Source organism: Hyla sarda, chromosome 6 (genome assembly GCF_029499605.1).
Source record: "Hyla sarda isolate aHylSar1 chromosome 6, aHylSar1.hap1, whole genome shotgun sequence".
Lineage (NCBI taxonomy): Eukaryota > Metazoa > Chordata > Amphibia > Anura > Hylidae > Hyla > Hyla sarda.
In genome coordinates, this window is record NC_079194.1 from 142,391,654 (window position 1) to 142,419,016 (window position 27,363).

General features: G+C 42.3%; 1 protein-coding gene across 1 annotated transcript in view; it reads left to right on the forward strand.

Annotated features, from left to right (window-relative positions):
* Positions 1-338: 338 nt before the first annotated feature.
* Positions 339-27,363, forward strand: part of LOC130277465 (adhesion G-protein coupled receptor G1-like) — a 54,944-nt gene continuing 27,919 nt past the window's right edge. Inside the window, exons 1-3 of the mRNA XM_056528137.1 lie at positions 339-520; positions 1,447-1,627; positions 26,081-26,150. Of these exons, the coding sequence (XP_056384112.1) occupies positions 339-520; positions 1,447-1,627; positions 26,081-26,150 (433 nt within the window). The remainder of the gene's footprint in view (positions 521-1,446; positions 1,628-26,080; positions 26,151-27,363) is intronic.

Consider the following 27,363-nt stretch of genomic DNA (forward strand, 5'->3'; position numbering starts at 1 on the left):
TAACCTGCACTCTAAATATTCTGATAGCTTGATTATTGTAAGCCTGTGTATTCTGATATGTTGATTATCCTAAGTCTACGCTTTAAATATATTGATATGTTGATTATAGTAAGCCTGCAATTTCTGTATAGTTTGGAGCTATACTTTGTGCTGCATAGAGGAGTGTTGTGTACTGTGTAACGTTGTAGTATACAATGTTGTGCAGTGTTGAACTGTGTAGTGTACAATGTTGTGCAGTGTGGACTAGGGAATCGGAGCAGACTATAATGTCAGTGACTGTATGTAAGTGTGATCTGACTAATGATGAGTCAGTGTGTGTGCAGCTCTAGATAAAGACAATGTATCCAGCATCAGTGTCACACAGCAATGTGCCACAGGCTGACATACCAAAAAGTGTCAGAGAACAACTGGGTGGCTGTGGTGATGTGAAGAGGTTGCCGGGAGGAGAGAGGAAGAGAGCCTGCTTGGGGAAAAGACAGAGAGAGTGCCAACCGAAACAAGGAGAAGAGTCTGCCAGGAGGTAAAAGAAGAAAAAGGTACCAGGAGGAGGGAGCAGAAGAGCCTTGCAGGAGGAGGGAGAGAATAAGGTGTCAGGAGGAGAGAGAAGAATAGGGTGTCAGGAGGAAAGAGAAGAATAGGGTGTCAGGAGGAGAGAGAAGAATAGGGTGTCAGGAGGAGAGAGAAGAATAGGGTGTCAGGAGGAGAGAGAAGAATAGGGTGTCAGTAGGAGAGAGAAGAATAGGGTGCCAGTAGGAGAGAGAAGAATAGGGTGTCAGGAGGAAAGAGAAGAATAGGGTGCCAGTAGGAGAGAGAAGAATAGGGTGTCAGGAGGAAAGAGAAGAATAGGGTGCCAGGAGGAGAGAGAAGAATAGGGTGCCAGGAGGAGAGAGAAGAATAGGGTGCCAGGAGGATAAAGAAGAATAGGGTGCCAGGAGGAGAGAGAAGAATAGGGTGCCAGGAGGAGAGAGAAGAATAGGGTGCCAGGAGGAGAGAGAAGAATAGGGTGCCATAAGGAGAGAGAAGAATAGGGTGTCAGGAGGAGAGAGAAGAATAGGGTGCCAGGAGGATAAAGAAGAATAGGGTGCCTTGAGGAGAGAGAAGAATAGGGTGCCTTGAGGAGAGAGAAGAATAGGGTGCCAGGAGGAGAGAGAAGAATAGGGTGCCATAAGGAGAGAGAAGAATAGGGTGTCAGGAGGAGAGAGAAGAATAGGGTGCCAGGAGGATAAAGAAGAATAGGGTGCCTTGAGGAGAGAGAAGAATAGGGTGCCAGGAGGATAAAGAAGAATAGGGTGCCAGGAGGAGAGAGAAGAATAGGGTGCCAGGAGGAGAGAGAAGAATAGGGTGCCAGGAGGAGAGAGAAGAATAGGGTGCCAGGAGGTGTGAGGAGAAGATACTGCCAGGAGAAGAGAGAATAGGGTGTCAGGAGAAGAAAGAATAAGAGCAAAGACTGAAGGTAGCAGAAAGAGTAAAGCAAAAAGCCTACCAGGAGGAGAGTGAAGAAGGTGGTGCCAAGAGGTGTGAGGAAAAAACTGTCAGGAAAGGGAGACAGCCTGTCAGGGAAAAAAAGAAGAAAAAGGAGACAAGTCTGCAGAAGGGGAGAGGATACCAGCCTGCCCAGAGGAGAGAGGTTTGTGAATTGTTAAAAATGTAACAATTAAAATAGTGAACTCATGCCATGGGGCAGTATACCTCTTGGATCTGTATCTAATTCTGTTGTGTTATACTGTCTGCTGAGCTGCTGTATCTATAGGCTCCTATACCTACCCATTAGATGTGATGTGATCAGCTAAACTAGCCATTTTTAGTGGTGTCAGCTAACTATTTAATGTGTATGAGGGGCATCCCAACATCTCAATTTAAAAATGGCTGATCCTTCTCTAACCCAACATGATGTTGGGGAAGAGAAGGATCAGGCATTTAAAAATTTAACTGCCCCATACTTTTTTTTCTCAGAGAGAGAATCCACCACCAGAGCAGTCTAACAGCTACTTAGACCCCCTCTCTTTTACAAAACACATGAACATCAGGCCAAGCAGCAGGCTCATGTGTATGGGGATCAAAAGAAATAGACGTTGGTCAAATAAGGGTTTAGCTGACAGCTATCTTAAGTGTGTGGCTTGTATGAAGGGCCATTGAGTTTTCAAACATTTTTGACATGTCCTAGGGGCATTTGTTTAGTCCGCAACTGATCACCAGAACAAGCCGGCAGAAGACTGCGCCAAGAGCATTTTCTCCTAAATCTATGCCACATGACCAACTCTGTAGGGCCATTTTGTGGTGTGTGCACAGAGATCGGGAAGAAGCAGCAATCAGCCATGGTCTTCTCACCACAAGTTCTAGCAGTTGGTCGGGGTCTGAACACCCAGATTCTGACCGATCAGGTATCTTTAAAGCCTATATTGTGTGATAAGCCTGTGTATCTAAGCCTATCATGTGTGATAATGTCCTCTATATTGTGTGATCATATCTATGACATATTAAAAATAGTCCCAAATTTAACAATGACATGCAAGGCTGTCCACAACTTGTCTTCTCCATGTATCTCTGATTTAACCTCCCTACTTCTTGTTCTGTTCTGCACATCACCACCAATATCACCTAACACCACACTGAAGATAATCTCCTTTTCACAACCTGTTCCCTCCATATAATGCATTTGAAAAGTTTTTAGACTCTTTTTTTTTTAAGATTTAATGTTACGGGCTTGTGCTTAAAAAAACAAAAAAAAAAACATAAATAAATACGTTTTTTAACCATCATTCTGCACTTAGTACTCAATAATGAAAAAAAAAATATTAAAAAGGAAAAACTATAATTTTACATGGACACAAGTCTTCAGACCCTTAGTTACGACACTTTAGCTCTGGCTCCTCCCATTTCTCTTCATCACCTATGGGATGTTTTTGTACCTTGATTGGAGTCACCTGTGGTAAATTCAGTTGATTGGGCAGGAATTGGAAAGATACAGCCCTGTCTATTTAAGGTATCACAGCTGACAATGCATGTCAGAGCAAAAGCAAAGCCATGAGCAGGAATGAACTGCCTGTAGGTCTCAGAAACAGCAGTATTTTACAAAAAAAAATCTGCTGCACTGAAAGTTACCAAGAGCATAGTGACCTTCATAATTGTTAAATTGAAGAAATTTGAAACAACCTAGACTCTTCCTTGATCTGGCCTCACCACCAAACTAAAAAGGAATAAGGGGCCTTGCTAAGTAACATGACCAAGAACCCTATGGTCACTCTGGCTGAGCTCCAAGGATCCTGCAGCACACCAACCTGGGCTTTATGGCAGAGTGGCCAGAAAGAAGCCTCTCCTCCGTAAAAGACACATAAAAGCCTGCATGGAGCTTGTAAAATTCACCTGCCCAATACCAGTACCTGCTTATCACCTCCCCAATACCATCCCTACAGTGAAACATAGTGGTGGCAGGCTGGCAGCATCATTCGATGGGGTGTTTTTCAGTATCTGGAACAGGGAGACTGGTCAGAGGTGTGGGACAGCTGAATGAAGCGTAGTACAGAGATATTCTTAGGCCAGGTCACACTATGGAATTTCCGACCGGAATTCCGTTTAGGAATTTTGGTCCGAAATTCCGATGCAGCAGAATCCCATTGCTAGCAATAGGATTCAGCTGCATAGTGCACACTACAGGATTCTAGAGGCAGATATTAGAATGAACCTAAATAATGAACTTGATCATTGTTCGGGCGGAATCCAGTTCGCAGACATTGCCGTCTGTGGGGACTGCATTATCACTGCGGTTGGCTCTTGCTGCACTCGGACGCTCCAGACTGAACTTTTCTGACCAGAGCTTTGTAAGTGTGAATCCAGCCTTAATGTAAACCTGATCCAGAGTACTCTAATTCTCAATGACCCTAAGCACACAGCCACAACAACACAGGAGTGGCTTGAGTGCCCTCGAGTTCCCAGGAATCCAATCAAACATTTCTGGAGGCACCTGAACGGTCTAATCGATGGTCCCCATCCAACCTGACAGGATCTGTAAAAGACTGGAAAATCCCCAAAAGTGCTTCACCCATAGGTGCTTCAACTAAGTACTGAGTAAAGGGTCTGAATACACTGAAGGGTCTGTTTTTACTTTGTTATTATTGGGTATTGAGTGCAGAATGATGAGAGGAAACTTTATTTTATTTTTTTTCCATTTTATTTTAGCACAATGCCGCAACATAGCAAAATGTAAAACAAGTCAAAGGGTATGAAAATTTTTTGTCACCTGATCTCCTCATACCGCCCCACACATAATCTTTGATCTTCTCAAAGCCTCCTTCTTTGGAAAGCCTCCTTCTCTTGTATGATCCTTACACAGCCATCTATAAGATTTTTCTCTTGCATTCCCCATACTCTGGAACTTTCTACCCTAACTACCAGATTGTGACCCACCATTGAAATCTTCAAAAGCAACCTGAAATACCATCTCTTCAGGAAAGCCTCCAACCTACAAAAGCCCTGCTCTCACTTCTCTTACCATGTGAGCAGCTTGTTCCCTTACTTACTTTATTCTTCACCCTTTCTTTTTAGATGGTAAGCCTTCAAGTACAAGATCCTCTTTCCCACTGTACTAGGCTGTTATTTATTAAGTTCATACACTATTTAGTGTCCATTTCTTTTTATTGTCTCCTGTTAAATTTTAACAGAGGTTGTCCAAATTATTTTAAAATAAAAATACTAGTTCCTGATTAATCCGCCATCAACGTTTTGTACATTTTTTTCTTTTTATAAAACTTTAATAAAAAAAATAGTTTAAACAATAACTACCACTGAGGTCAGTGAATGGCAGCAGGGTGCCCGGAAAAGTCATCAGGTTAGTACACAAAGCACATCATGTGGGGTGTTTGTGGTAAACATAATTGGTTGGGAGGACAGACTGGCATAGCTGGACAGCCACTTTTGCATATGTACAGTGCCCGGGGAATAACGGCATATTAAAATAAGTAATGGTATTACAGTCCTCTAAACTGTGCATCTAATCCCATTATATGCAATGCTATGTACTGAGCCATTGTGTATATATAAGCCTATCATGTGTTATAGTGTTGACTAAGCTGCTATATCCAGTGGCAAAGCATGGGTTGGCAGCACCCAAGGCAAGGCAAAGCAGGTTAGCTTGCAGACTGGAATAGTGTCAAACCAAGTCAATCACAAAATGAAAGCCACTTATTTTTCCCTTTAAAGTCACTTCTTTTTTGCGGATTATAAAGTTAAAGACACTTCCTTCCTGTGGATACACTTTCTTGTATTGACTACAGAACTTTACCACTTTAGACATGTGATAGGTCAGAAAAAGCTTGTGTCATTTCTGTTGGATTTTCTAGTTATCAGTCATTATCTCTTATGTAACCCAACCGTGTGTAATACTGTCTGCTGAATCTCTATATCTAACTCTAATGTGCTATTCTGTATGTAGTCCCTGTATCTAATCCTACAATGTGTGATATTGTCTGCTGAGTGGTTGCATTGAATCCTAATATATGTGATAGTGTCTGCTGAGCTGCTGTATCAAAATCTGTCATATGTGATACTGTCTAGTGTGACACTGTAACAAACTGGGGGGTAAGTGTATAATTCAGTACAGTGGTCCCTCAAGTTACAATATTAATCGGTTCCAGGACGACCATTGTATGTTGAAACCATCATATGTTGAGACCAGAACTCTTTGGGAACCTGTTAATTGGTTCTGAAGCCACCAAAATGTCATCCAAAAATAGGAAAAAGTGAGGATTAAACATAAATAAGTAGATAACTAATACAGATAAAGCAAATCCTTACACACAAAAGTAAGAAAGATCTGCTGGGAGCTGTAAATCACTGTCTATGTCAGTGTTTCCCAACCAGGGTGCCTCCAGCTGTTGCAAAACTACAACTCCCAGCATGGCCCGGACAGCCAAAGGCTGTCCGGGCATGCTGGTAGTTGTAGTTTTACAACAGCTGGAGGCAACCATTTTTTGGAAACACTGGTCTATGCAGAGGACAGAAGCTTGTTCAGGGTCCTGTACAGAACACGCAATGTCCTAAAAAAAAAAGGAAAATGGAGTCGCCCTCACCTGATGCCCAAAGGAGCAGCTAACCCTGGCACAGGTAAAGAGTACAGAACATGTAATGCCTCTCTGTACTGTAGGGGGTGCTACCAGACACCAGTCAGTGCATGCGCTTCAGTAATACAGGTATAGAGTACAGAACATGTAATACCTCCCTGTACTGTAGGGGGCGCTACCAGACACCAGTCAGTGCATACACTTCAATAATACAGGTATAGAGTACAGAACATGTAATACCTCCCTGTACTGTAGGGGGCGCTACCAGACACCAGTCAGTGCACACACTCCAGTAATACAGGTAAAGAGTACAGATCATGTAATACCTCCCTGTACTGTAGGGGGCGCTACCAGACACCAGTCAGTGCATGCACAGGGGTTTTACCAGTGAAATATCCATTCTGATTGGTCGGTTCTTCCAGCCATTGACACGTTTCGCAGTTTCCATAACATTGTTTGTTGAGTCTGGTTTCAAGTTACAATGGTCCAGAAAAGACCATTGTATGTTGAAACTATTGTATGTTGAGGCCATTGTAAGTTGAGGGAACACTGTATATGGTTAGTCTATATCAAAGCATACGTTTATATAAGAGCATATGACAGAATACGGGTTACTACAATGGTTGGATAAGAATAGACCACTGCTATATCTGACAGCTTGGTTAAAGGTGTCTGTTCTTAATAAGGGTAACTATACTATACTCTGTTTCTTGGATGACCTGGTTAACTCTCCAGCAGCTGGTAGTGGTCTCCTTCTGGCACCTGTCATGGTTAAATGGACATGTGTGGACCCAGCAGAAACATTTCTTCTGTGACTCATCCTCAGTCATTGGGGCCCTAGTGATTCCTCCTTTTCCACACAATACCAGGATTCAGGATGAGAGAACATTCCCAGACCCAACTGCAAACAGCAGGGGTGGGGTGGGTGTGGGGGAAACAAGCACAAGTGGGTATGAAGAACAGGCTGAGAGGGCATAAGGGACAGGCTGAGACAACACTAAGCACAGGCTTAGAAAACACTGGGCAAAGGCTTAAGGAACATTGGGCATGAGCTGAGAAAACACTTGCCATAGGCTGGGACAACACTGGGCACAGGCTGAAAGAATACGGGGTACAGGCTGAGACAACACTAGGCACAGGCTGTGACAATGCTAGGCACAGGCTGTGAGAACACAAGGCACAGCCTCAGAGAACACTAGGCACAGGCTCAGAGAACACTAGGCACAGACTCAGAGAACACTAAGCACAGGCTCAGAGAACACTAGGCACAGGCTCAGAGAACACTAGGCACAGGCTGTGAGAACACAAGGCACAGGCTCAGAGAACACTAGACACAGGCTGGGAGAACACAAGGCACAGGCTCAGAGAACACTAGGCATAGGCTGTGAGAACACAAGGCACAGGCTCAGAGAACACTAGGCATAGGCTGTGAGAACACAAGGCACAGGCTCAGAGAACACTAGGCACAGGCTCAGAGAACACTAGGCACAGGCTCAGAGAACACTAGGCACAGGCTCAGAGAACACTAGGCACAGGCTCAGAGAACACTAGGCACAGGCTCAGAGAACACTAGGCACAGGCTCAGAGAACACTAGGCACAGGCTCAGAGAACACTAGGCACAGGCTGTGAGAACACAAGGCACAGGCTCAGAGAACACTAGACACAGGCTGGGAGAACACAAGGCACAGGCTCAGAGAACACTAGGCATAGGCTGTGAGAACACAAGGCACAGGCTCAGAGAACACTAGGCATAGGCTGTGAGAACACAAGGCACAGGCTCAGAGAACACTAGGCACAGGCTCAGAGAACACTAGGCACAGGCTCAGAGAACACTAGGCACAGGCTCAGAGAACACTAGGCACAGGCTCAGAGAACACTAGGCACAGGCTCAGAGAACACTAGGCACAGGCTCAGAGAACACTAGGCACAGGCTCAGAGAACACTAGGCACAGGCTGTGAGAACACAAGGCACAGGCTCAGAGAACGCTAGGCCCAAGCTGAGACAACACTGGGCACTGACATGGTTCGGCAGTGCTTGTAATACTGATCTGAGAGGAAGGGACTACACTGGGCACAGGCTGAAAGAATATGGGGTACAGGCTGAGACAACACTAGGCACAGGCTCAGAGAACGCTGGGCATAGGCTGAGACAACACTGGGCATTGACGTCATTCGGCAGTGCTTGTAATACTTATCTAAGAGAAAGGAACTATAAGTACAGGGGCTACAGTAAGGTAGGAAGATGCAGCCATGGTGTGGAGATCAGTATATGAAGATTATCATCACTCACAGTTGTTCCAGAGACATTATCTGTACAGCGCTACAAAATATGTTGGTGCATTCTATAAATAAATACATAAATGTGTGTGTGTGTGTACATGGTGTGGTCTTTTGCCCTTTAAAACTACCAGCCTCTGTAGGTGTGAAATGTCACACTGAAGTGCTACTGAAATTCTCACGGTTCCCAAAAGGAAACACTGTTGAGAATGATGTGTGTGTAAGATGGTGGGGAGGAAGTTAAAGGGAACCTGTCATGAGATTTTACCATATATAATGTGTAGCAATGCATTATGTACATTAAAATCTTCTTCCTCCCCATTCCCGGGAGAAGTTCCTGCCAACAGAGATGGTGAGAATATGAAGTTAGAAAGTTTCCCCCACCAGCCCTGTAAGTAGTCCTCTGTGTGGGGACTCGGGGAGCTATACTTATGTAGTCCCGTCTTCTCCACTGTAATCATCCCCTAAGCAGATGGAGCAGAGCGATGATGCAGGCCGTGTCTGGGCTGTCAATCACACTAAGCTAGCGTCATTACAGCACCGTAGCGGGACTTGGTATAGCTTCCCAATGGCTAATTACAGGGCTGGCAGGGGAGACTTTCTAACTTCATATTCTCACCATCCATGTGGGTAGAAATGTCTCCCGGGGATGGTGAGGAAGAATATTTTACCATATATAATGCGTTGCCACGTGTTATACATGGTAAAATCTCATGACAGATTCCCTTTAAACGCCATCTTACAAGTCATGGATGCTTGGATGATAAATGTTTTATATGTACAGCCAGTGGCGCAGGTTTGTCAATCTGTGTAGGAGAAAAACTGGAGTGATTTTTCTGTGACAACCAATCACAGCTCAGCTTTAATATTTTAATGACCTCTAGTAAAATAAAAAGCTGAATTGTGATTGGTTGTTATGGGAAAATCACTCTCTCTCACATAGATTGATATTGAAGTGCACCTTTATTGAAGGTGCACTATAATATGCCATCATGTAAAATGTGTGCATACTTAACAGGTTTTTGTGATAAACAGGCCTGTGGCTGCGTTGTCAATGTGGCTGCAGCATGATGGGTGATTTACTGACTTTACAATGGGCTGACCTAACCTTTGGGTGCTGTTTGGTGGCCCTTTGGCATGTGGGGGATTACTTGTTCTTTCCAACACCTCTTTTGTCAGGTGGTTGACACCGAGTATATGAAAGATACAAACTCGTAGCCACATGTGTTAAAGTATAGAGTAGAGAGCTGTGTGGGTGGAGAAACTTGTCTAGAATTGTCTGGGCTGACGAAACAAGTGACTTCAGCACTAAGATGCTGTGGCTGCCTCTGAGCGAGTGCAGAGCGGGGAACCATGTGTGACAGACAAAGCCACAGGCGCGTGAGCAGCTAGTGCCAGAGGTAATGCTGCTGTATGAGAATGAGCGTGTCGAGGAGCAGTGGGTAAAAGCGCTGAGCTCTGGATTCCAAATACAGCCCAGCCTTCCAGCCTTGTGTGAACATTTAAGGAACTGCATTCAAATACTGTGGGAAGAATTAGCAAACAGTGTTCCACTGTGTGCGCAGTAAAGTGTATTTGCTTTCGTCTATATGGTGGTAAATGGCATCACTTGGGTTGGTGTCACCTGGTGTTGCAGAAAATGATGTCACAATCCCCACCCCCCAAGTGATTTATAAAAAGTGTACCCTTAGATACGTCAACTCTGCTCCAAATAATTTGTACAGTATATACAACATTGTGTCTCCGCATAATACAGCCCTGTACTTACTAACATCCCTAATAACCCCTCTACACCATGACCAAATATACTGTATCTACTGCCAATATTACCCCTATACAGTGCCCATATAGTGGTAGATACTAGTATGACATAGGAGCTCTACAGCCTGTAGAAATGTAGAAGTGATTTTGATTTCCATCTCACTCAGAGACTTCTCACAAATGAAACGTGTCTCCAGAGTATGGTGCCCCATTTAGTGTATCATATCATATTAATGTGCTCACTAAAATGCCCCAACTGTGCCCCCCCACTCACTAATAATACACAAATTGTGCATTCTACTCATGTCCCCACTGTGCTCCCATTCACAAATAATGCCCCAACAGTCCCCCCATTAGTAATAATGTCCCTTTCAGAACTCACCTATTACTGATTCCCACATTGAATATAGAAGCTCTTTGTCCTACACTAGGGTGATCATATCTGCTCCCCAGAGAGAGGCTTTTACATTTATTTTTTAAAAATATACCGATGAAGGGACCTGAAAGGTCTTGAAAGCTTGCAATCTATAACTTCTCAGTTAGCCAATAAAGGCATCATCTTTACTCCACTTATCTCCTGCATTTCTTTAGGCCTGCAGCCTGTAAGCTGCAGGGATGGGATCCCCAGGCAATGTTGTCTTATGTCACATCATGATGTCATATCATTGCATCAGCCAGTACAGGGATTGCGTAGCAGCGGTTCATAGGCTGCATCCCTGAAGTGCCAGCAGCCTATAACAGTGAATTGTAGATCAGGAAGATGACAGCTGGATGAAGGGTGGCAATCGCCTGGAGATCTAGGGCTCCAGGCTAAAAATTCCAGCACTAGTGATGCCCTTGGTGGTGTCACCCGTTTGAGGCCCCTTACCCTGTCTCTTTTTATAGGGCTTGTCCAGTGAAAATTATTTTAGCCTCATCCACAGATAACAGGAAGTATCTGATCACAGGGGGTCCGACTGTTTGGATTTCCCACAATCTCCGAAATGGGACGTTGTTTCTCAGTAAGAATGTATGCCGTTGACGCCATGTGAGCCATTAATTTGTATGGGCGCTTCGGAGATGCACAAGAGCTAGAGTCGTTATTCTTCAGCGCTCGTATACAAATGAATAGAGCACGTGCCGCCTACAACATTGAGAGCCGGGGTCCCGTTGCAGAGAGATTGCAGGGGTCTCAGCAGTTGAACCCCTCCATGATCAGATTCTTATCACCTATCCAATGGATAGGAGATAGGAAGATGTTTACTAGACAACTCCTTTAATGTTATTTTGTGCATGATGTTATTATGTGCACAATGTCTGTATTGTGCGTAGCCTTTTACACCAGTTTTTGGCACACAGGTCTCATTTCCTCCCTTATTTACTTTATTTTTTATAAAATGTATGTGTGTGTGTGGAGGGATGACTTCCAAATGCCTGGATTTACTTTCATTTACCCGAGAAATATCTGTATGTTATGTCTAAAAATTTCCTGTGCCTCCATATAGCAGTAATGTCCTCTACTTTATCTGCACTTATTGCAGTTGCTCGTAGCAAACAGATTTTTTTCCCCATTTTTAAAAAGGTCTCTAAAAATGAAAGCTGGAATCTAATTGATTGATTAGTTGCTATGGGCTACTGCTCCGCAGTTCCTTTGCACAGTGTTTGATAGGTCTCCCCCTATGTGTATATTACCGTATATACTTGAGTATAAGCCAAGTTTTTCAGCAGGTTTTTTTGTGCCGAAAACGCCCCCCCTTGGCTTATACTCGAGTCAAAAAATAAATCTGAATGAAATTAGATCAGGCATACTGGTGGAGGGGCGGACCTTCCATCTTCACCGGGAGGCCCTCTTCTCTGCTCCGGGTCGGCTCTGGACGCATCCAGCGTAGGGACGCTGCAGGGACCATCTTCCCAGGGACTGTCCTCTTGCCGGTGGGGAGGGTGAGCCAGTCCGGGCTGTCCACCTTCAGCAGAAGACCCTCTTCTCCACTCTGAGCCGGCCCCGGACTAGTGACGCTGGGGTAAGGACGCTGCCACGCATTGCCGCCGCCTAGCAGGGACAGCCATGTGCAGCAGGCGTCCATGCGCAGGGACGTCAAGGAACGTTGTTATGACAGGGGGAGATGGATGATGACAGGGGGGGGGGTGATGACAGGGGGGGATGATTGCAGGGGGGATGGATGATGACAAGGGGGATGGATGATGCCGCATTTCCCAACCTAGGCTTATACTCGAGTCAATAAGTTTTCTCAGGTTTTTGGGGTGAAATTCACCAGGAGGCCCCCTTCTCCGCTCCAGGCCAGCTCCGGACTCATCTAGGGTAGGGACGCAGCAGGGACCGTCTGCCTGGGGACCGTCGGCATGCCAGTGGGGAGGGTGAGCCGTACTAGTGACACTGGGGTAGGGATGCTGCCGCGCATTTCCGCCGCGCAGGGACAGCCATGCACAGAAGACATCCATGCGCAAGGACGTTACAGACGTTGTTGCTAGGCAACAGGAGACCTGCTGCCACCGAGACACAACTGATAAATAAACAACTGATGATAACTGAAGGTTAATACCGTAAAACATAATAGAGAGGGATTATGACAGGGGGAGATGGATGATGACAGGGGGGGGGGGGGTGGTGACAGGGGGGGAATGATTGCAGGGGGGATGGATCATGACAGGGGGGATGGATGATGCTGCATTTCCCACTCTAGGCTCATACTACGTTTTTTCCAGGTTTTTGGGGTGAAATTAGGTTGACAGATAAATCTGTTGTATCCAAAGAATGCCTAGTCTTAGGGCCCTATTACAAAAGGACTAAATCACTTTTAGACTAATTAACCATATCATTTTATTGAATCCAATTCAAATTTACCTTGTGTTTCAAACAAAAATGGTGTATTAAAAACACACTATGTAGAGTACTGGACTGAAATGAACCAGATCCCCAGTTTATCAGGTTGTGACTCTGGGATAGAACTTATAGTATAGATATACGGTAGATTCTGTTATAATAATGCTGCAGCACTAATGTTTCATACTTTGCCTCCTATGTATAGTTCCTATCTCAACCACAAGTTTCCTTATGTAAATCATCCACTGTCTATATTCTGCTTTTAAAACACATTCAAAGTACTTCCCCCTACCTAACCCTGGGATCCTCTAGGCATAGTTTTTGCTTTAGGGCCCCATTACACACGGTGATTACACTGATAAACAACATTTCACTTTTTTGTGTTTCTTTGATCAAATATGGTCATTATAGTATTTTCCCCACTGATCCTGAATCTGCTTTCCAAATTTGTGCGTCAGGTATAGTTTTTTAATAACACACCTTTAAATCCTTTTCGTATTTGCTTAAAACTTAAAATAGCTTATATTCTAATATTAATAACAGTTGCAGTGAATGCTCCACAAACATAACAGAAATTGCCAGGATGATTCAAACAACTTCAAGGCATTATCAGAAACAAGGTCAACAAAAAACACAAAAGCTGAACTGAAAGGCAGCCAAGTGAGAAATAAAGATTCTCCTTCTACAGAAGCGTCTAGACAAAATAGCACGACCAGCAGTAATGGCATCTGGAAGGACACTATCTCATTTCTCTCCTTATCTCCCCGCTCAGGCTTGCCACCATGCCTGGTGTAACGTGCGTTGGTTGAGGAAGTACCAGTATTACGACTGGTTAGGCTAACCCGCAAAACTGGAAAATGCAGTTGCGGAAAACTGGTGCCTGATGGACGATTTCTGACGACGGATTTAGAATCAGCATTGAAAAATACATAAGAAACAGTACTCAGCGTCAAAGAAAGAAAAGCTTTGTTTACCAGTGTTATCAGGTGAACAGGCAGATAATCGCCCTGTGTAATAGGCCCACTGATAAGCTGACAAATGAGCTAGTGCCTTATGTAATGGGGCAAATGATAGAAGCAACAATCATCTGTGTGGTCCTGCCCATCTGATACCAAGCCATGTAATAGGCTCATTAAATGAGAACTCATCTTGGAGAGACCTAAGTTTAGACTAACTTTTAATTGGCTTACTTAGCCACATTGGCACATTACAGACATGCCCCTTTTACCAAAGCCATGCTTGTTTTACAGAGGCCACACCCTCATTTGTCGAACCCAGCAATGAAGTGACTAAAAAGTTTCTAATTAACAACAAAAATATGCCCACTGGCACTTAGGGATATATCAAAACAATACAATCAATAACACGCATGGTTAATAAATCATTCTCTAATCATGTCCCAAAAGTATAAAAGCTTAGATTATTAAAGTAATAAAGGGTGAGTATTTAACAGTTTTTTTTTTATTTAAATACACAGTTCCATCCTATGGCTTAGTCCAACACGTCAGGCCCCCTCCCATAGACTTGCATTGAGGGGGCGTGGTTGTGATGTCACAAGCGGGCATGGCTCTGCCCCGCATCGCCAGTCATCCGTAACGGAGCGAAGTTCGCTCTATGCACCGGATGTCTGGGGTGCTGCAGCCGAGATTACGGGGGTCCCCCGCGATCAGACATCTTATCCCCTATCCTTTGGATAGGGGATAAGATGTCTAGGGGTGGAGTACCCCTTTAAGTTTTAATACATTGGGTACATGATTAGTACATGATTAGAGAAGAATTTACTAACCCTTTGGGTTATGGGTTGGAAGAAGCTTCTAAAATGCATAATAAATGTGGTACAAGAAGAAAACTTTTTTTGGTGTACATTGTGCTAGAATGATAATGCATTTGCAATAGTAAATTTTGGCCAATTGTATACGTTATTGTATAATAATCTAATCTATATTGTATATAATCTAATATTCTGTGTACTGCATGTATGTAATATAATACATATGTGAGGTTGTTGTACAAATGATACATGTATTTTGTTATTCGTATGATGTGTCAATAATGCTATTGCAGGGGTTTGGCATGTAATTTCACAATGATTTGCAACCTTTTGTTCTGTTATACTAGTTGTGCCATTTTTTTTTCTTTCCTTAAAGCAGGTGGTAAAAGTTGGCATGGACTAAGCACCTGCTGGGTTTACTTCATCTTACATCAGAGAGCTGGCATAAATTGTAGCTGAAATCTACGCCAGCCCAGAGCGGTCCAGTGCCCAGCCACTGAAGAGAAAGGTTTATTAAGAAGCATGTGCCTCTGATAAACCTGGCAAATAGAATGCCAGCGGGGTTCTACTTAAGACCAGCATGCCAATCTTAGTAATTCCCCCTCTTTGAGTTTACAATGGTATTCTTAAATGTGTATGTTGTTGAGGGTATAAATAAATAACTATAAATAAATATATACTTTCATACATGTTGTTGTATGGAGAATATAATTAAATGTATGATGTTTGTTATGTATATCATGTGCATATAATGTTACTGTGTACATAATATTATGCTTATAATGTTTGGATAATGTTATTTTGTGTATGATATGGATTTAATGTTATTAAGTGTATTATGTGAGTATGATATGTGTTTAATGTTATTGTTTGTATAGTGTGTATACAGTGACCCCCCGACCTACGATGGCCCCGACATACGATTATTTCAACATATGATGGCCTCTCAGAGGCCATCGCATGTTGAAGGCAGCATCAACATATGATACTTTTGTATGTCGGGGCCATCGCATTAACAGCTATCCGGCAGCGCAGACTGCTTCAGCTGCCACCGGATAGCCGTACAATGTGCCCCGAGTGCTCCGGTGAGTGTCACTCACCTGTCCCCACTGCTCCAGATGTACTCTTCAGGCTCTGCTGCATAGCTGTCACTCTCCTTCGTTGTCATCGCCGTGCACACCGTCCCGTCATCCAATAGGAGCGGCGTGCGCATTGACGTGATGATGGCGATAGAGAGCTACGATCCAGGGCAGCGGTGACAGTCCGGAGCGGCGGGGACACGTGAGTATAATTTTCTATATTACAATTGCACGGATCCCTCAACATACGATGGATTCAAGTAAAGATGGTTCATGGAACGAATTACCATCGTATGTTAATGTAATTGTTTGCATGATTTCTATGTAATGTAATTGGGGGAGATTCATCAAAACCTGTGCAGCGAAAAAATTCCCCAGTTGGCCATAGCAACCAATAAGATTTCTTTAGTTTTTAACCACTTAACCCCTTAAGGACGTAGCATTTTTCCGTTTTTGCACTTTCGTTTTTCCTCCTTACCTTTTACAAATCCTAACCCTTTCAATTTTGCACCTAAAAATCTATATTGTAGCTTATTTTTTGCACCATCAATTCTATTTTGCAGTGACATTAGTCATTTTACCCAAAAATCCACGGCGAAATGGAAAAAAAATCTTCGTGCGACAAAATTGAAGAACAAAATGCCATTTTGTAAATTTTGGGGGCTTCCGTTTCTACGCAGTGCATTTTTCGGTAAAACTGACATCTTATCTTTATTCTCTAGGTCCATTGAGTTAAAATGATACCCTACTTATATAGGTTTGATTTTGATTTTGACTTCCGGAAAATATCATAACTACATGCAGGAAAATGTATACGTTTAAAATTGTCATCTTCTGACCCCTAGAACTTTTTTATTTTTCCGTATATGGGGATGTATGAGGGCTAATTTTTTGCACTGTGATCTGAAGTTTTTGATTGCTTTTTATAAATGTTTTCATGATATAAAAAGTGACCAAAAATACGCTTTTTTGGACTTTGGAATTTTTTTTGCACGTACGCCATTGACTGTGCGGTTTAATTAATGATATATTTTTATAATTCGGACATTTCCACAAGCGGCGATACCACATATGTTTATTTTTATTTACAATTATTTTTTTATTTTTTTTTTATGGGAAAAGGGGGGTGATTCTAACTTGTATTAGGGGAGGGGTTAAATGATCTTTATTAACTTTTTTTTTCACTTTTTTTTTGCAATGTTATAGCTCCCATAGGGGGCTATAACACTGCACACACTGATCTTTTACATTGATCATTGTTATCCCATAGGATAACAATGATTAATCATTCTGCCGCTTGACTGCTCATGCCTGGATCTCCGGCACGGAGCAGTCATTCGGCGATCAGACAAACTGGAGGAAGGTAGGGGCCCTCCTTGTGTGCTCCAGCTGTTCGAGATGCCGCGATTTATCCGCGGCGGTCCCGAACAGCCCACTGAGCTCGCCCGGAGTAGTTTACTTTCACTTTAGACGCAGCGATCAACTTTGAACGTTGCGTCTAAAGTGAAAGCAATCAGTGCTGCGCGCTATTAGCCATGGGTCCTGGCTGTTGTTAGAGGCCGGGCCCGACTACGCTGTGGCCCCGCTTTATAGAAAGGGAGTGGACTCAGGGCATACAGGTACGCCCTGAGTCCTTAAGAAGTTAATGACCAAGCCCCATTTTTTCAAATCTGGCATGTGTATCTTTAAGTGGTGAAAACTTTGAAATGCTATTACTGAGCAAAGTAATTCTGTAAATGTTTTTTGTAACATTTTATGCTGTAAAAATTTTTTTTGAAAAACTCCAAAATATTGTGGAAAAAATGAACATTTCTAGCGTTTTTTAAATAATTTTTCTTATGGCGCTCACAATGCGATAAAAATTATCTTTACTATTATCTTTATTCTGGGGGTCAGTACGATTACGTTGACACCCAATTTATATAGATTTTTTATGTTCTTTTCCTTTTTCACCAAAAAAAACCCTTTCTCTGCTTTTTGTGTTGCTATGTTCAGACAGCTATAACTCCCAAAAATGTATTTATTGAAAATTTTAACAAACAGTCAAGGGAGGGGAAACAGGGGAAGGAAGGGTCGGGTTCAGTAGGACAATACAGTTGAGAGGGTAGAGGGATTACCAAAGCCGTACAGTGGGGGACATCCGGCCCCCATTACCACTGTCACTCTAAATCCCAAGAGGGAGACATGCAATAGAACCATCCAGTGGATTTATATAACACCAGAGGTGAACCCAGATTAATAGGAACAAACCAGGGAAGGGGGTTGTGCACCCGGAGGAGCATGCAGCCAAAAGTACACTATAAACACTATCTTGTCTTACCACATTGTGTGACGGCTTATTTTTTGCGGGACGAGTAGCACTTTTTATTGGTACAATTTTTAAAGGGGTTCTCCGGTGCTTACACATCTTTTCCCCTATCCAAAGGATAGGGGATAAGATGCCTGATCGCGGGAGTCCCGCCGCTGGGGACCCCCGGGATCATGCACGTGGCACCCCGTTTGTAATCAGTCCCCGGAGTGTGTTCGCTCCGGGTCTGATTACAGGCGACCACCGGGCCGGCGACGTGTGAAGTAACGCCTCCGCCCCTGTGTGACGTCACGCTCCGCCCCTCAATGCAAGCCTACGGGAGGGGGCGAGGTAGCTGTCACGCCCCCTCCAGTAGGCTTGCATTGAGGGGTGGGGCGTGACGTCACACGGGGGCGGAGGCGTGACGTCACACGCCGCCGGCCCGGTGGTCGCCTGTAATCTGTCCCGGAGCGAACACACTCCGGGGACTGATTACAAACGGGGTGCCACGTGCATGATTCCGGGGGTCCCCAGCGGCTGGACTCCCGCGATCAGGCATCTCATCCCCTATCCTTTGGATAGGGGAAAAGATGTTTAAGCACCGGAGAACCCCTTTAAGATACATGTTACCTTTTGATCAGTTTGATTCCACCTTTTGGACCAAAATTTGCGCTTTGTTTTTTAACTGTGCAGGAAAAATAACATTATTATTTAATTGTACAAGTCATAATGAAAGTGGAAATACCTATAATGTATAGGTTTGCAGGATTTCTTTTTGTGATAATACATTTGCTTTATTGGGAAAGGGGTATTACATTTATTTATTTATTATTTATTTAGTGATAGACATTTGATTTTTATAATGTTGATCTTTTTTTTTACCTGCTTTACTACGCTACAGTACTGCACTGCAGCACAGCATAAGGCTATATTTACACACCGAATGTCTGCACTGAGAATCCGTGCAGACATTCCAGACACTGCGGGGTGCCGGCATAATCTGCAGGCGCTAGGACTACACGAGAATGCACGGTCTCATAGATGCATGCATTCCGTGCAGTCTTTGCACATGTTTATTCTTTGTGCAGACATGGAAAATTACATTTTCATGCCGGAAACATCTGGCACGGAAAATCCTCCATGTGCACAGAGCAGCAAAATCCTGCTGAATTCAATGGCACTCTACTGCAGTGGAATCTCCATTGCGGATTCCAATGTGGAATCCAGCATGGAAAATTCTGCCATGGCCTCACTGTCAGTATTAGGCTGGGTTCACACCACGTTTTGTTAACTACGGTTCCCGTATACGGCTGGGAGGAGGGGGGCGGGGCTTAATTGCGGCTCCCGCACTCAGCCGTATTCGGGAACCATATTTAATGCCTGTCTATGAGCCGACCAAAGTGAACCGCAGCCTTCGTTTTCGGCCATATGCGGTTTCCCCACCGCAGGCAAAAACGCGGTCGACCACGCCGTATCCCAGCCGTATACGGGAACCGTAGCTACAAAACGTGGTGTGAACCCAGCCTTACACTGACACTCAGCCTGTGTGATCCAGCCTATGGATGGACCCCACAGGCTACCGTGCTTGGCAGACAGGAGGTAGCCTGTGAGGTCCAGCCATATATTGCTAAAATTTGTATACTACAATTATTTGTATGATGTTATTGTTTGTATGATGTGCCTATATTATTGTGTCTATGTTACATATATAATGTTATGTTTATCATGTTTATAGTGTTGTGAGTAAAATGTAGATAATTTTATGTGTATGCTGTGTATAATAGTATTGTGTTTTATGTATATTATTTTGTGTATGATGTAGGTATGCAATTGTGTGGATGTTGTATATTATGTTACTGTGTGGCCACAGCCTTTATACTAAGTGACAGGGATTTCATATAGTTGATGTGTTAGGCTAAGTTTCTACTTGTTTTTTTGTCCTGCGTTTTTTGGTTTGAAAAAAAACGCAAGAAAAGACGCCTGAAAAAACACCAGTGCAATTTCTTGCGTCTGGCGTTTTTTTCATTTGTGTGGAAATTGCACCTTGGCAGTTTTTTATGGGTACCCAAAAAAGGATGCAGTAGTGATGGAAAAAGTTTTATTTAATGAAATTTATATATTTTATAACAAAATTTAAATAAATTTTTAATAAAGTGTGTGTTTCACTTTTTCTCAATTTTTTTTTACATTTTTTAGGTAGTACTACTACTTCCAGCATGGAACAGACTGTTCCATGATCAGAGTAGCAGTACCTGTACTAATAGACATATCGCCCCGGGTGTCATGAGTGATGCCATCGTCCATAATATAGCAGAGATGCGGAGCGACTCTATACAGCGCTCCCATCTCTGCACTATACTCCGGCCAGTGATGTGAATAGAAGATCACTCATTCATATTTTCTGCACAGAGTGGGGATTGGCCGGATGGTTGCAGCCAATCACTGCTCTCAGAGGGAAATATGAATGAGTGAGTGGCCGGCCGGAGTATAGTGCAGAGATGCGAGCACAGGAGAAAGCTGCTCGCTCTCTGCTATAGACAGGACGATCTGTTCTTACCTGCAGGTACTACTACTCTCAACATGGAGCACACTCTGCTCCATGCTGGGAGCTGTAGTACCTGCATTAATAGACAGATCGCAGCAAGTGTAATTTCTTACACCTGTTGCGATCTGTCTATTAATGCAGGTACTACAGCTCCCAGCATGGAGCAGAGTGTGCTCCATGTTGGGAGTAGTTGTACCTGCAGTTAAGGAAAGGTCACAGTGGATGTCACTCCTGACACTTGCTGTGATCCTCCTGTATAATGTATAGATGCGGGTGGCTGCTCTTCTATGGTCCCCTGCAGTGATGTATATATACACCTATTCCTATTTCCCGCAGAGAGTTGTGATTGGCTGGAACCATCTGGCCAATCACAGCTCCCTGCAGGAAATATGAATAGGTGTATATATACAGCAGTGCAGGAGACCATAGAAGAGCGGCTGGCCGCATCTATACATTATACAGGAGGATCGCAATGGGCGATCTGTCAATTAGTACAGGTACTACTACTCCCATCATGGAACAGTGTGTTCTATGCTGGGAGTAATAGTACTACCTAAAAAATTTAAAAAATAAAGGAAAAAGTGAAAAACACACACAATACATTTTTATTATTAATTTTTCTACATTAAGCAACAGACAAAGAAAAAGGAAAAAAGTGAAAAAAACTAATATATATATATAGGTAATTTCCAATGTGGTTCTTGCTCTTTCTGTAAACATAATGCGAAATGCAAAGAGTTAAAAGGAGGTTATAACATCAAAATTTATCAGTTTATTACCTTCAAATCTGACTTTGGATATTTTTATATCGGTAAAACGATTCGCCCTCTTTTTCACTGGATAAGGGAACATTTTAGGTCCCTTAGAACCGGTGTTGGAGCGACAAGATTAATATCCCACACCTCAGAAACGCATGGAGGTTCTACGAGTACTCAGAAATTTGCAGCGCTTGAAAGAGTAGAACTGAAGGATTCAAGCTGTGACAGGCAGAACTTGCTTCTAATTAAAGAAGCCAGGTGGATTTCCAGGCTGGATGCTACTGGACGCCTGGGATTAAACGAACAAAATGAAAAATCGTTTTAGGTTTCTCGTTCTACCTGCCCCTTTGTTTTTACATGTAAATGTAGGAAAGGATCATATGTTTTATAATTATCACAGTAGATCACGGGTGAATTACATTTTTTGTATACCTGGTATCCGGTGTTCCCTCCCCCTTGCCTACATATACCCTCCCCAAGGGGCCTGACGAAGCGCACAAGCGCGATAACGGACTGTCGCCCACCTTGTTCCCCCACCCCTCTCCATCTGTCTGCTCTCCCTGTACGAATTTTCCTCGCTGTATGCTGAAATTAAATAAAGAGCTGGCGGTACACCTCCAGTCCTGGTGAGTGCATCATTTCTACGTATCTTTTCTTGGTACACACATTTTTATTATTGTCGGCTATATTTTTAGGTCTCCACCCACCCACATAAATTGATCCCTGTTTTAAAAATTTATAAAAATGTTATTATAAAAAGCATAAATTTAGTTAGATACAATTTTTTCCTTCACTACTGTTTCTTTTTTATTAAATTTTTTTTAATGGTACCCTACAAATTTTTCTTAAAAAAGGTATCAAAATCGTTAAAGTCCAAAAAAAGAATAAAAACCGCCTGAAAAAACACCAAAGTTAAAACCCACATATCGTTTTTTCTTGGCGTTTTTTCACTCCCATAGACTTCCATGGTAGAAAAACACGATTTTGACAAAAAAAAAATCGCCAGTTGCTCAACATGCTGTGATTTTGGAAAACCACCAAGGAGCTGAAAAACACCAAAAAAGAGTGAAAAAAACACCAAAAGGATAAAAAAAAGCCAAAGTAAAAAACGCCAAGTGGAATAAGAATTTTGCGATTTCTCATTGATTTACAGCTGACATCTGGCCACAGCGTCCCCCCCCCCCCCCCCCCCCCCCAAAAAAAAAAAAACCAAGTAGAAACTTTAGAGATACCTGTGTAATAACACGTTCCAGGCTATTTTTGTTAACCCAGATTGAAGGGCTCAATAGTTATGCAGTGAATACTTTACTCTTTATTGAAGTAAAAAAAAAGCCAAACTAAACCCATGGTAATCCAGTGTATGTACACAATAAAACATGAAGAGGCCGGGGAAGGGGGCTTGTGGTGGGGGGGTTAATATATTTCTTTGCAGCACAGGAAGCATTGACCTCAGAGCTGCACAATGTATCACAACATCACCTGCGGACAAGTCCCAGAATCTGTGCTGCAGCAGTGTACCCACAATAGAAGATAGTAAAGCTAGCCCTGGGAGATGGGACATAAAGGCCCCTGGCCCCTCAGAAAAAGTGGGCCTTAACAGAAAATACGGGGGGGGGCCAAGCAAGGCTTTATTGCCTGTAACACATGTGACCGCGATATAAAGGATTATGGGAAGGGGGGAGGATCACATGATATGACCATCTCTGTTAATTATCCCCTGTGAGTGGATTTAATATGGGAGTACTCCAACCCCCAGCATGTCATGTTCCCAGACAGGGATCTGGAGAATGTTAATAAAAGGTGTGACCTCACGCTTGTGTGACGGATCATAGGATTATCTGATGTTACCTGTATACACACCTGAGGGGAGGAGCCCTCACCGGAATAAGGCGAGACACCGCAGGTAGAGGACAAAGGACAAACAGGAGAACACATTACAACATAGCGTTGTAGAGACTGTGGCGTATCCCCTCCTAATGTGGAGAATTCAATGTAGTCCATTGTCTTTTATAGACTGTGCAATGTAGTCCCTGTTCTTCTAGAGACTCCTTTTATGTTATAGACTGTGCAATGTAGTCCCTGTTCTAGAGACTCCTTTTATGTTATAGACTGTGCAATGTAGTCCCTGTTCTTCTAGAGACTTCTTTTGTTATAGACTGTGCAATGTAGTCCCTGTTCTAGAGACTCCTTTAATGTTATAGACTGTACAATGTAGTCCCTGTTCTTCTAGAGACTTCTTTTGTTATAGACTGTGCAATGTAGTCCCTGTTCTAGAGACTCCTTTTATGTTATAGACTGTACAATGTAGTCCCTGTTCTTCTAGAGACTTCTTTTGTTATAGACTGTGCAATGTAGTCCCTGTTGTTCTAGAGACTCATTTTATGTTATAGACTGTACAATGTAGTCCCTGTTCTTCTAGAGACTCCTGTTATGTTATAGACTGTACAATGTAGTCCCTGTTCTTCTAGAGACTTCTTTTGTTATAGACTGTACAATGTAGTCCCTGTTCTTCTAGAGACTCCTTTTATGTTATAGACTGTACAATGTAGTCCCTGTTCTTCTAGAGACTTCTTTTGTTATAGACTGTACAATGTAGTCCCTGTTCTTCTAGAGACTCCTTTTATGTTATAGACTGTACAATGTAGTCCCTGTTCTAGAGACTCCTTTTATGTTATAGACTGTACAATGTAGTCCCTGTTCTTCTAGAGACGTCTTTTGTTATAGACTGTGCAATGTAGTCCCTGTTGTTCTAGAGACTCCTTTTATGTTATAGACTGTACAATGTAGTCCCTGTTCTTCTAGAGACTCCTTTTATGTTATAGACTGTACAATGTAGTCCCTGTTGTTCTAGAGACTCATTTTATTTTATAGACTGTACAATGTAGTCCCTGTTCTAGAGACTCCTTTTATGTTATAGACTGTACAATGTAGTCCCTGTTCTTCTAGAGACTTCTTTTGTTATAGACTGTGCAATGTAGTCCCTGTTCTTCTAGAGACTCCTTTTATGTTATAGACTATACAATGTAGTCCCTGTTGTTCTAGAGCTTATTTTATAGACTGTACAATGTAGTCCCTGTTCTTCTAGACTCCTTTTATGTTATACACTGTACAATGTAGTCCCTGTTTTTTTTCTAGACTCCTTTTGTTATAGACTGTGCAATGTAGTCCCTGTTCTTCTAGATACTTCTTTTTTGTTATAGTCTGTACAATGTAGTCCCTGTTTTTCTAGAGACTTATTTTATGTTATAGACTGTACAATGTAGTCCCTGTTCTTCTAGACTCCTTTTATGTTATAGAAGATACAATGTAGTCCCTGTTTTTCTAGAGACTCCTTTTGTTATAGACTTTACAATGTAGTCCCTGTTCTTCTAGAGACTTCTTTTGTTATAGACTGTGCAATGTAGTCCCTGTTATTCTAGAGACTCCATTTGTTATAGACTGTACAATGTAGTCCCTGTTTTTCTAGAGACTTATTTTATGTTATAGACTGTACAATGTAGTCCCTATTATTCTAGAGACTCCATTTGTTATAGACTGTACAATGTAGTCCCTGTTTTTCTAGAGACTTATTTTATGTTATAGACTGTGCAATGTAGTCATTGTTCTTCTAGAGACTCCTTTTGTTATAGACTGTACAATGTAGTCCCTGTTTTTCTAGAGACTTATTTTATGTTATAGACTGTGCAATGTAGTCCCTGTTATTCTAGAGACTCCATTTGTTATAGACTGTACAATGTAGTCCCTGTTTTTCTAGAGACTTATTTTATGTTATAGACTGTGCAATGTAGTCATTGTTCTTCTAGAGACTCCTTTTGTTATAGACTGTACAATGTAGTCCCTGTTTTTCTAGAGACTTATTTTATGTTATAGACTGTGCAATGTAGTCCCTGTTATTCTAGAGACTCCATTTGTTATAGACTGTACAATGTAGTCCCTGTTTTTCTAGAGACTTATTTTATGTTATAGACTGTGCAATGTAGTCATTGTTCTTCTAGAGACTCCTTTTGTTATAGACTTTACAATGTAGTCCCTGTTCTTCTATAGACTGTGCAATGTAATCATTGTTCTTCTAGAGACTTCTTTTGTTTTAAATTAACTGGTGCCAGAAAGTTAAACATATTTGTAAATTACTGTAAATTTTTATCCTTCCAGTACTTATTAGCAGCAGTATGCTACAGAGGAAATTATTTGATTTTTGGATTTCTTTTGTCTTGTCCACAGTGCTCTCTGCTGACACCTCTGTCCATGTCAGGAACTGTCCAGAGCAGCATAGGTTTGCTATGGGGATTTTCTCCTGCTCTGGACTGTTCCTGATAAGGGCATCAGTTGTCAGCAGAGAGCACTGTGGACAAAAAAAGAAATTCAAAGAAAAAAAAGAATTTCCTCTGTAGCATACAGCAGCTAAAAAGTACTGGAAGGGTAAAGATTTTTTAATAGAAATAATTTATAAATCTGTTAAACTTTCTGGCACCAGTTGATCAAAAAAATAAAAAAATGTTTTCCACCGCAGTACCCCTTTAAAGACTGTGTTATGTAGTAACCCCTTTACTCCCAGAGACATAGCAGTGTAACCCTTTCTCTTCCAGAGACTGTGCAGTGTAAATCTTCCCAGAAGACAGAGCTGTAGTTGTCCTTGTATCTTTTGCATTGTTGGTGTCAGTAAGAGGCTCCCTCCCCCTCCTCCTCCTTCTGCAAACATTAACAAAGGTTCTTTTCTCCTACAGCTTCAGTGCCCTGATCACCCTAGAGGATCGGTCACCATGTCCTTGCTGTTCCTGCTGCTACTTCTGCATGGTAGGTGTCCCCATTCTTCTATTATCCCAGCACCTGCTCCTCAAATGACCTGCACCCCCAAAACTGTACCTCTGCCTATACCCCGAATCCTAGCATGTGCAACAATATCTTCTGTATCTAGTCCTGTTCTGGAACTTATCCTCTCCTATATGATACTTCTTAGATACTGAGCTCTGTATCTAAATCCATTATGTGTGATACTGTCTGCAGAGCTGCTGTATCTAAACCCTTTATGTGTGATACTCTCTGCCGAACCATTGCCACTCACCCCTATTATGGATAATACTGTCCTCTGAGCCACTGTGCTAAGTCTTTTTATGTGTTATACTGTCTGATGAGTCTCTGTATCTAAGCCCATAATTTGTGATACTGTCTGCTGAGCCATGGTACCTATTCATAGCTGGAGCAATACTGACTCTCCCATCCTATCATGTGTGATAGTGTTATTTTATTATATATATATATATATATATATATATATATATATATATATATATATATATATGTGTGTGTATATAATGTGTATATGATGTCATTTTCTGGGTGATTTGTGTATAATATTGTGTGTGTGTGTGTGTGATGTGTATAATATTATTGTGTGTGTATAAATGATTATATAATGTGATAGTGTCGGCTGAGCCACTATACCCAAGCTGATCATGTGTAATACTGACTGCTAAGTATTGTATCTAAGCCTTTTATGTGTGATACTCTCTGCAGAAGTGCAATATCTGAGCCACTATATGTACGCATATCATGTGTAGTATTGTCTGTTAATAAGCTGTACCTAATCCTATCGTGTAATACAATGCAGAACTGTGTATCTAATCCTAGCATGTGTGATACTGTCTTAGGCTGCATTCACATCACGACTTCTCCATCTGACCTGAGTACATGATTTTTATAACTTAAAATCGTATGAAATCGTATATAAAGTCTGATCCATTGACTTCCATGAAAAAATCGGATCCATTACACACATCCGATTTGATCCGCATCCGATTTCACCCGATTTTTGTTCGGGTCTGAAATCGGGGTTGACCACAATTTCAGACCTAAACAAAAATCGGGTGAAATCGGATGCGGATCAAATCGGATGTGTGTAATGGATCCGATTTTTTTAATGGAAGTCAATGGATCAGACTTTATATACTATTTCATACGATTTTAAGTTATACAAATCATGTACTCAGGTCGGATGGAGAAATCGTGA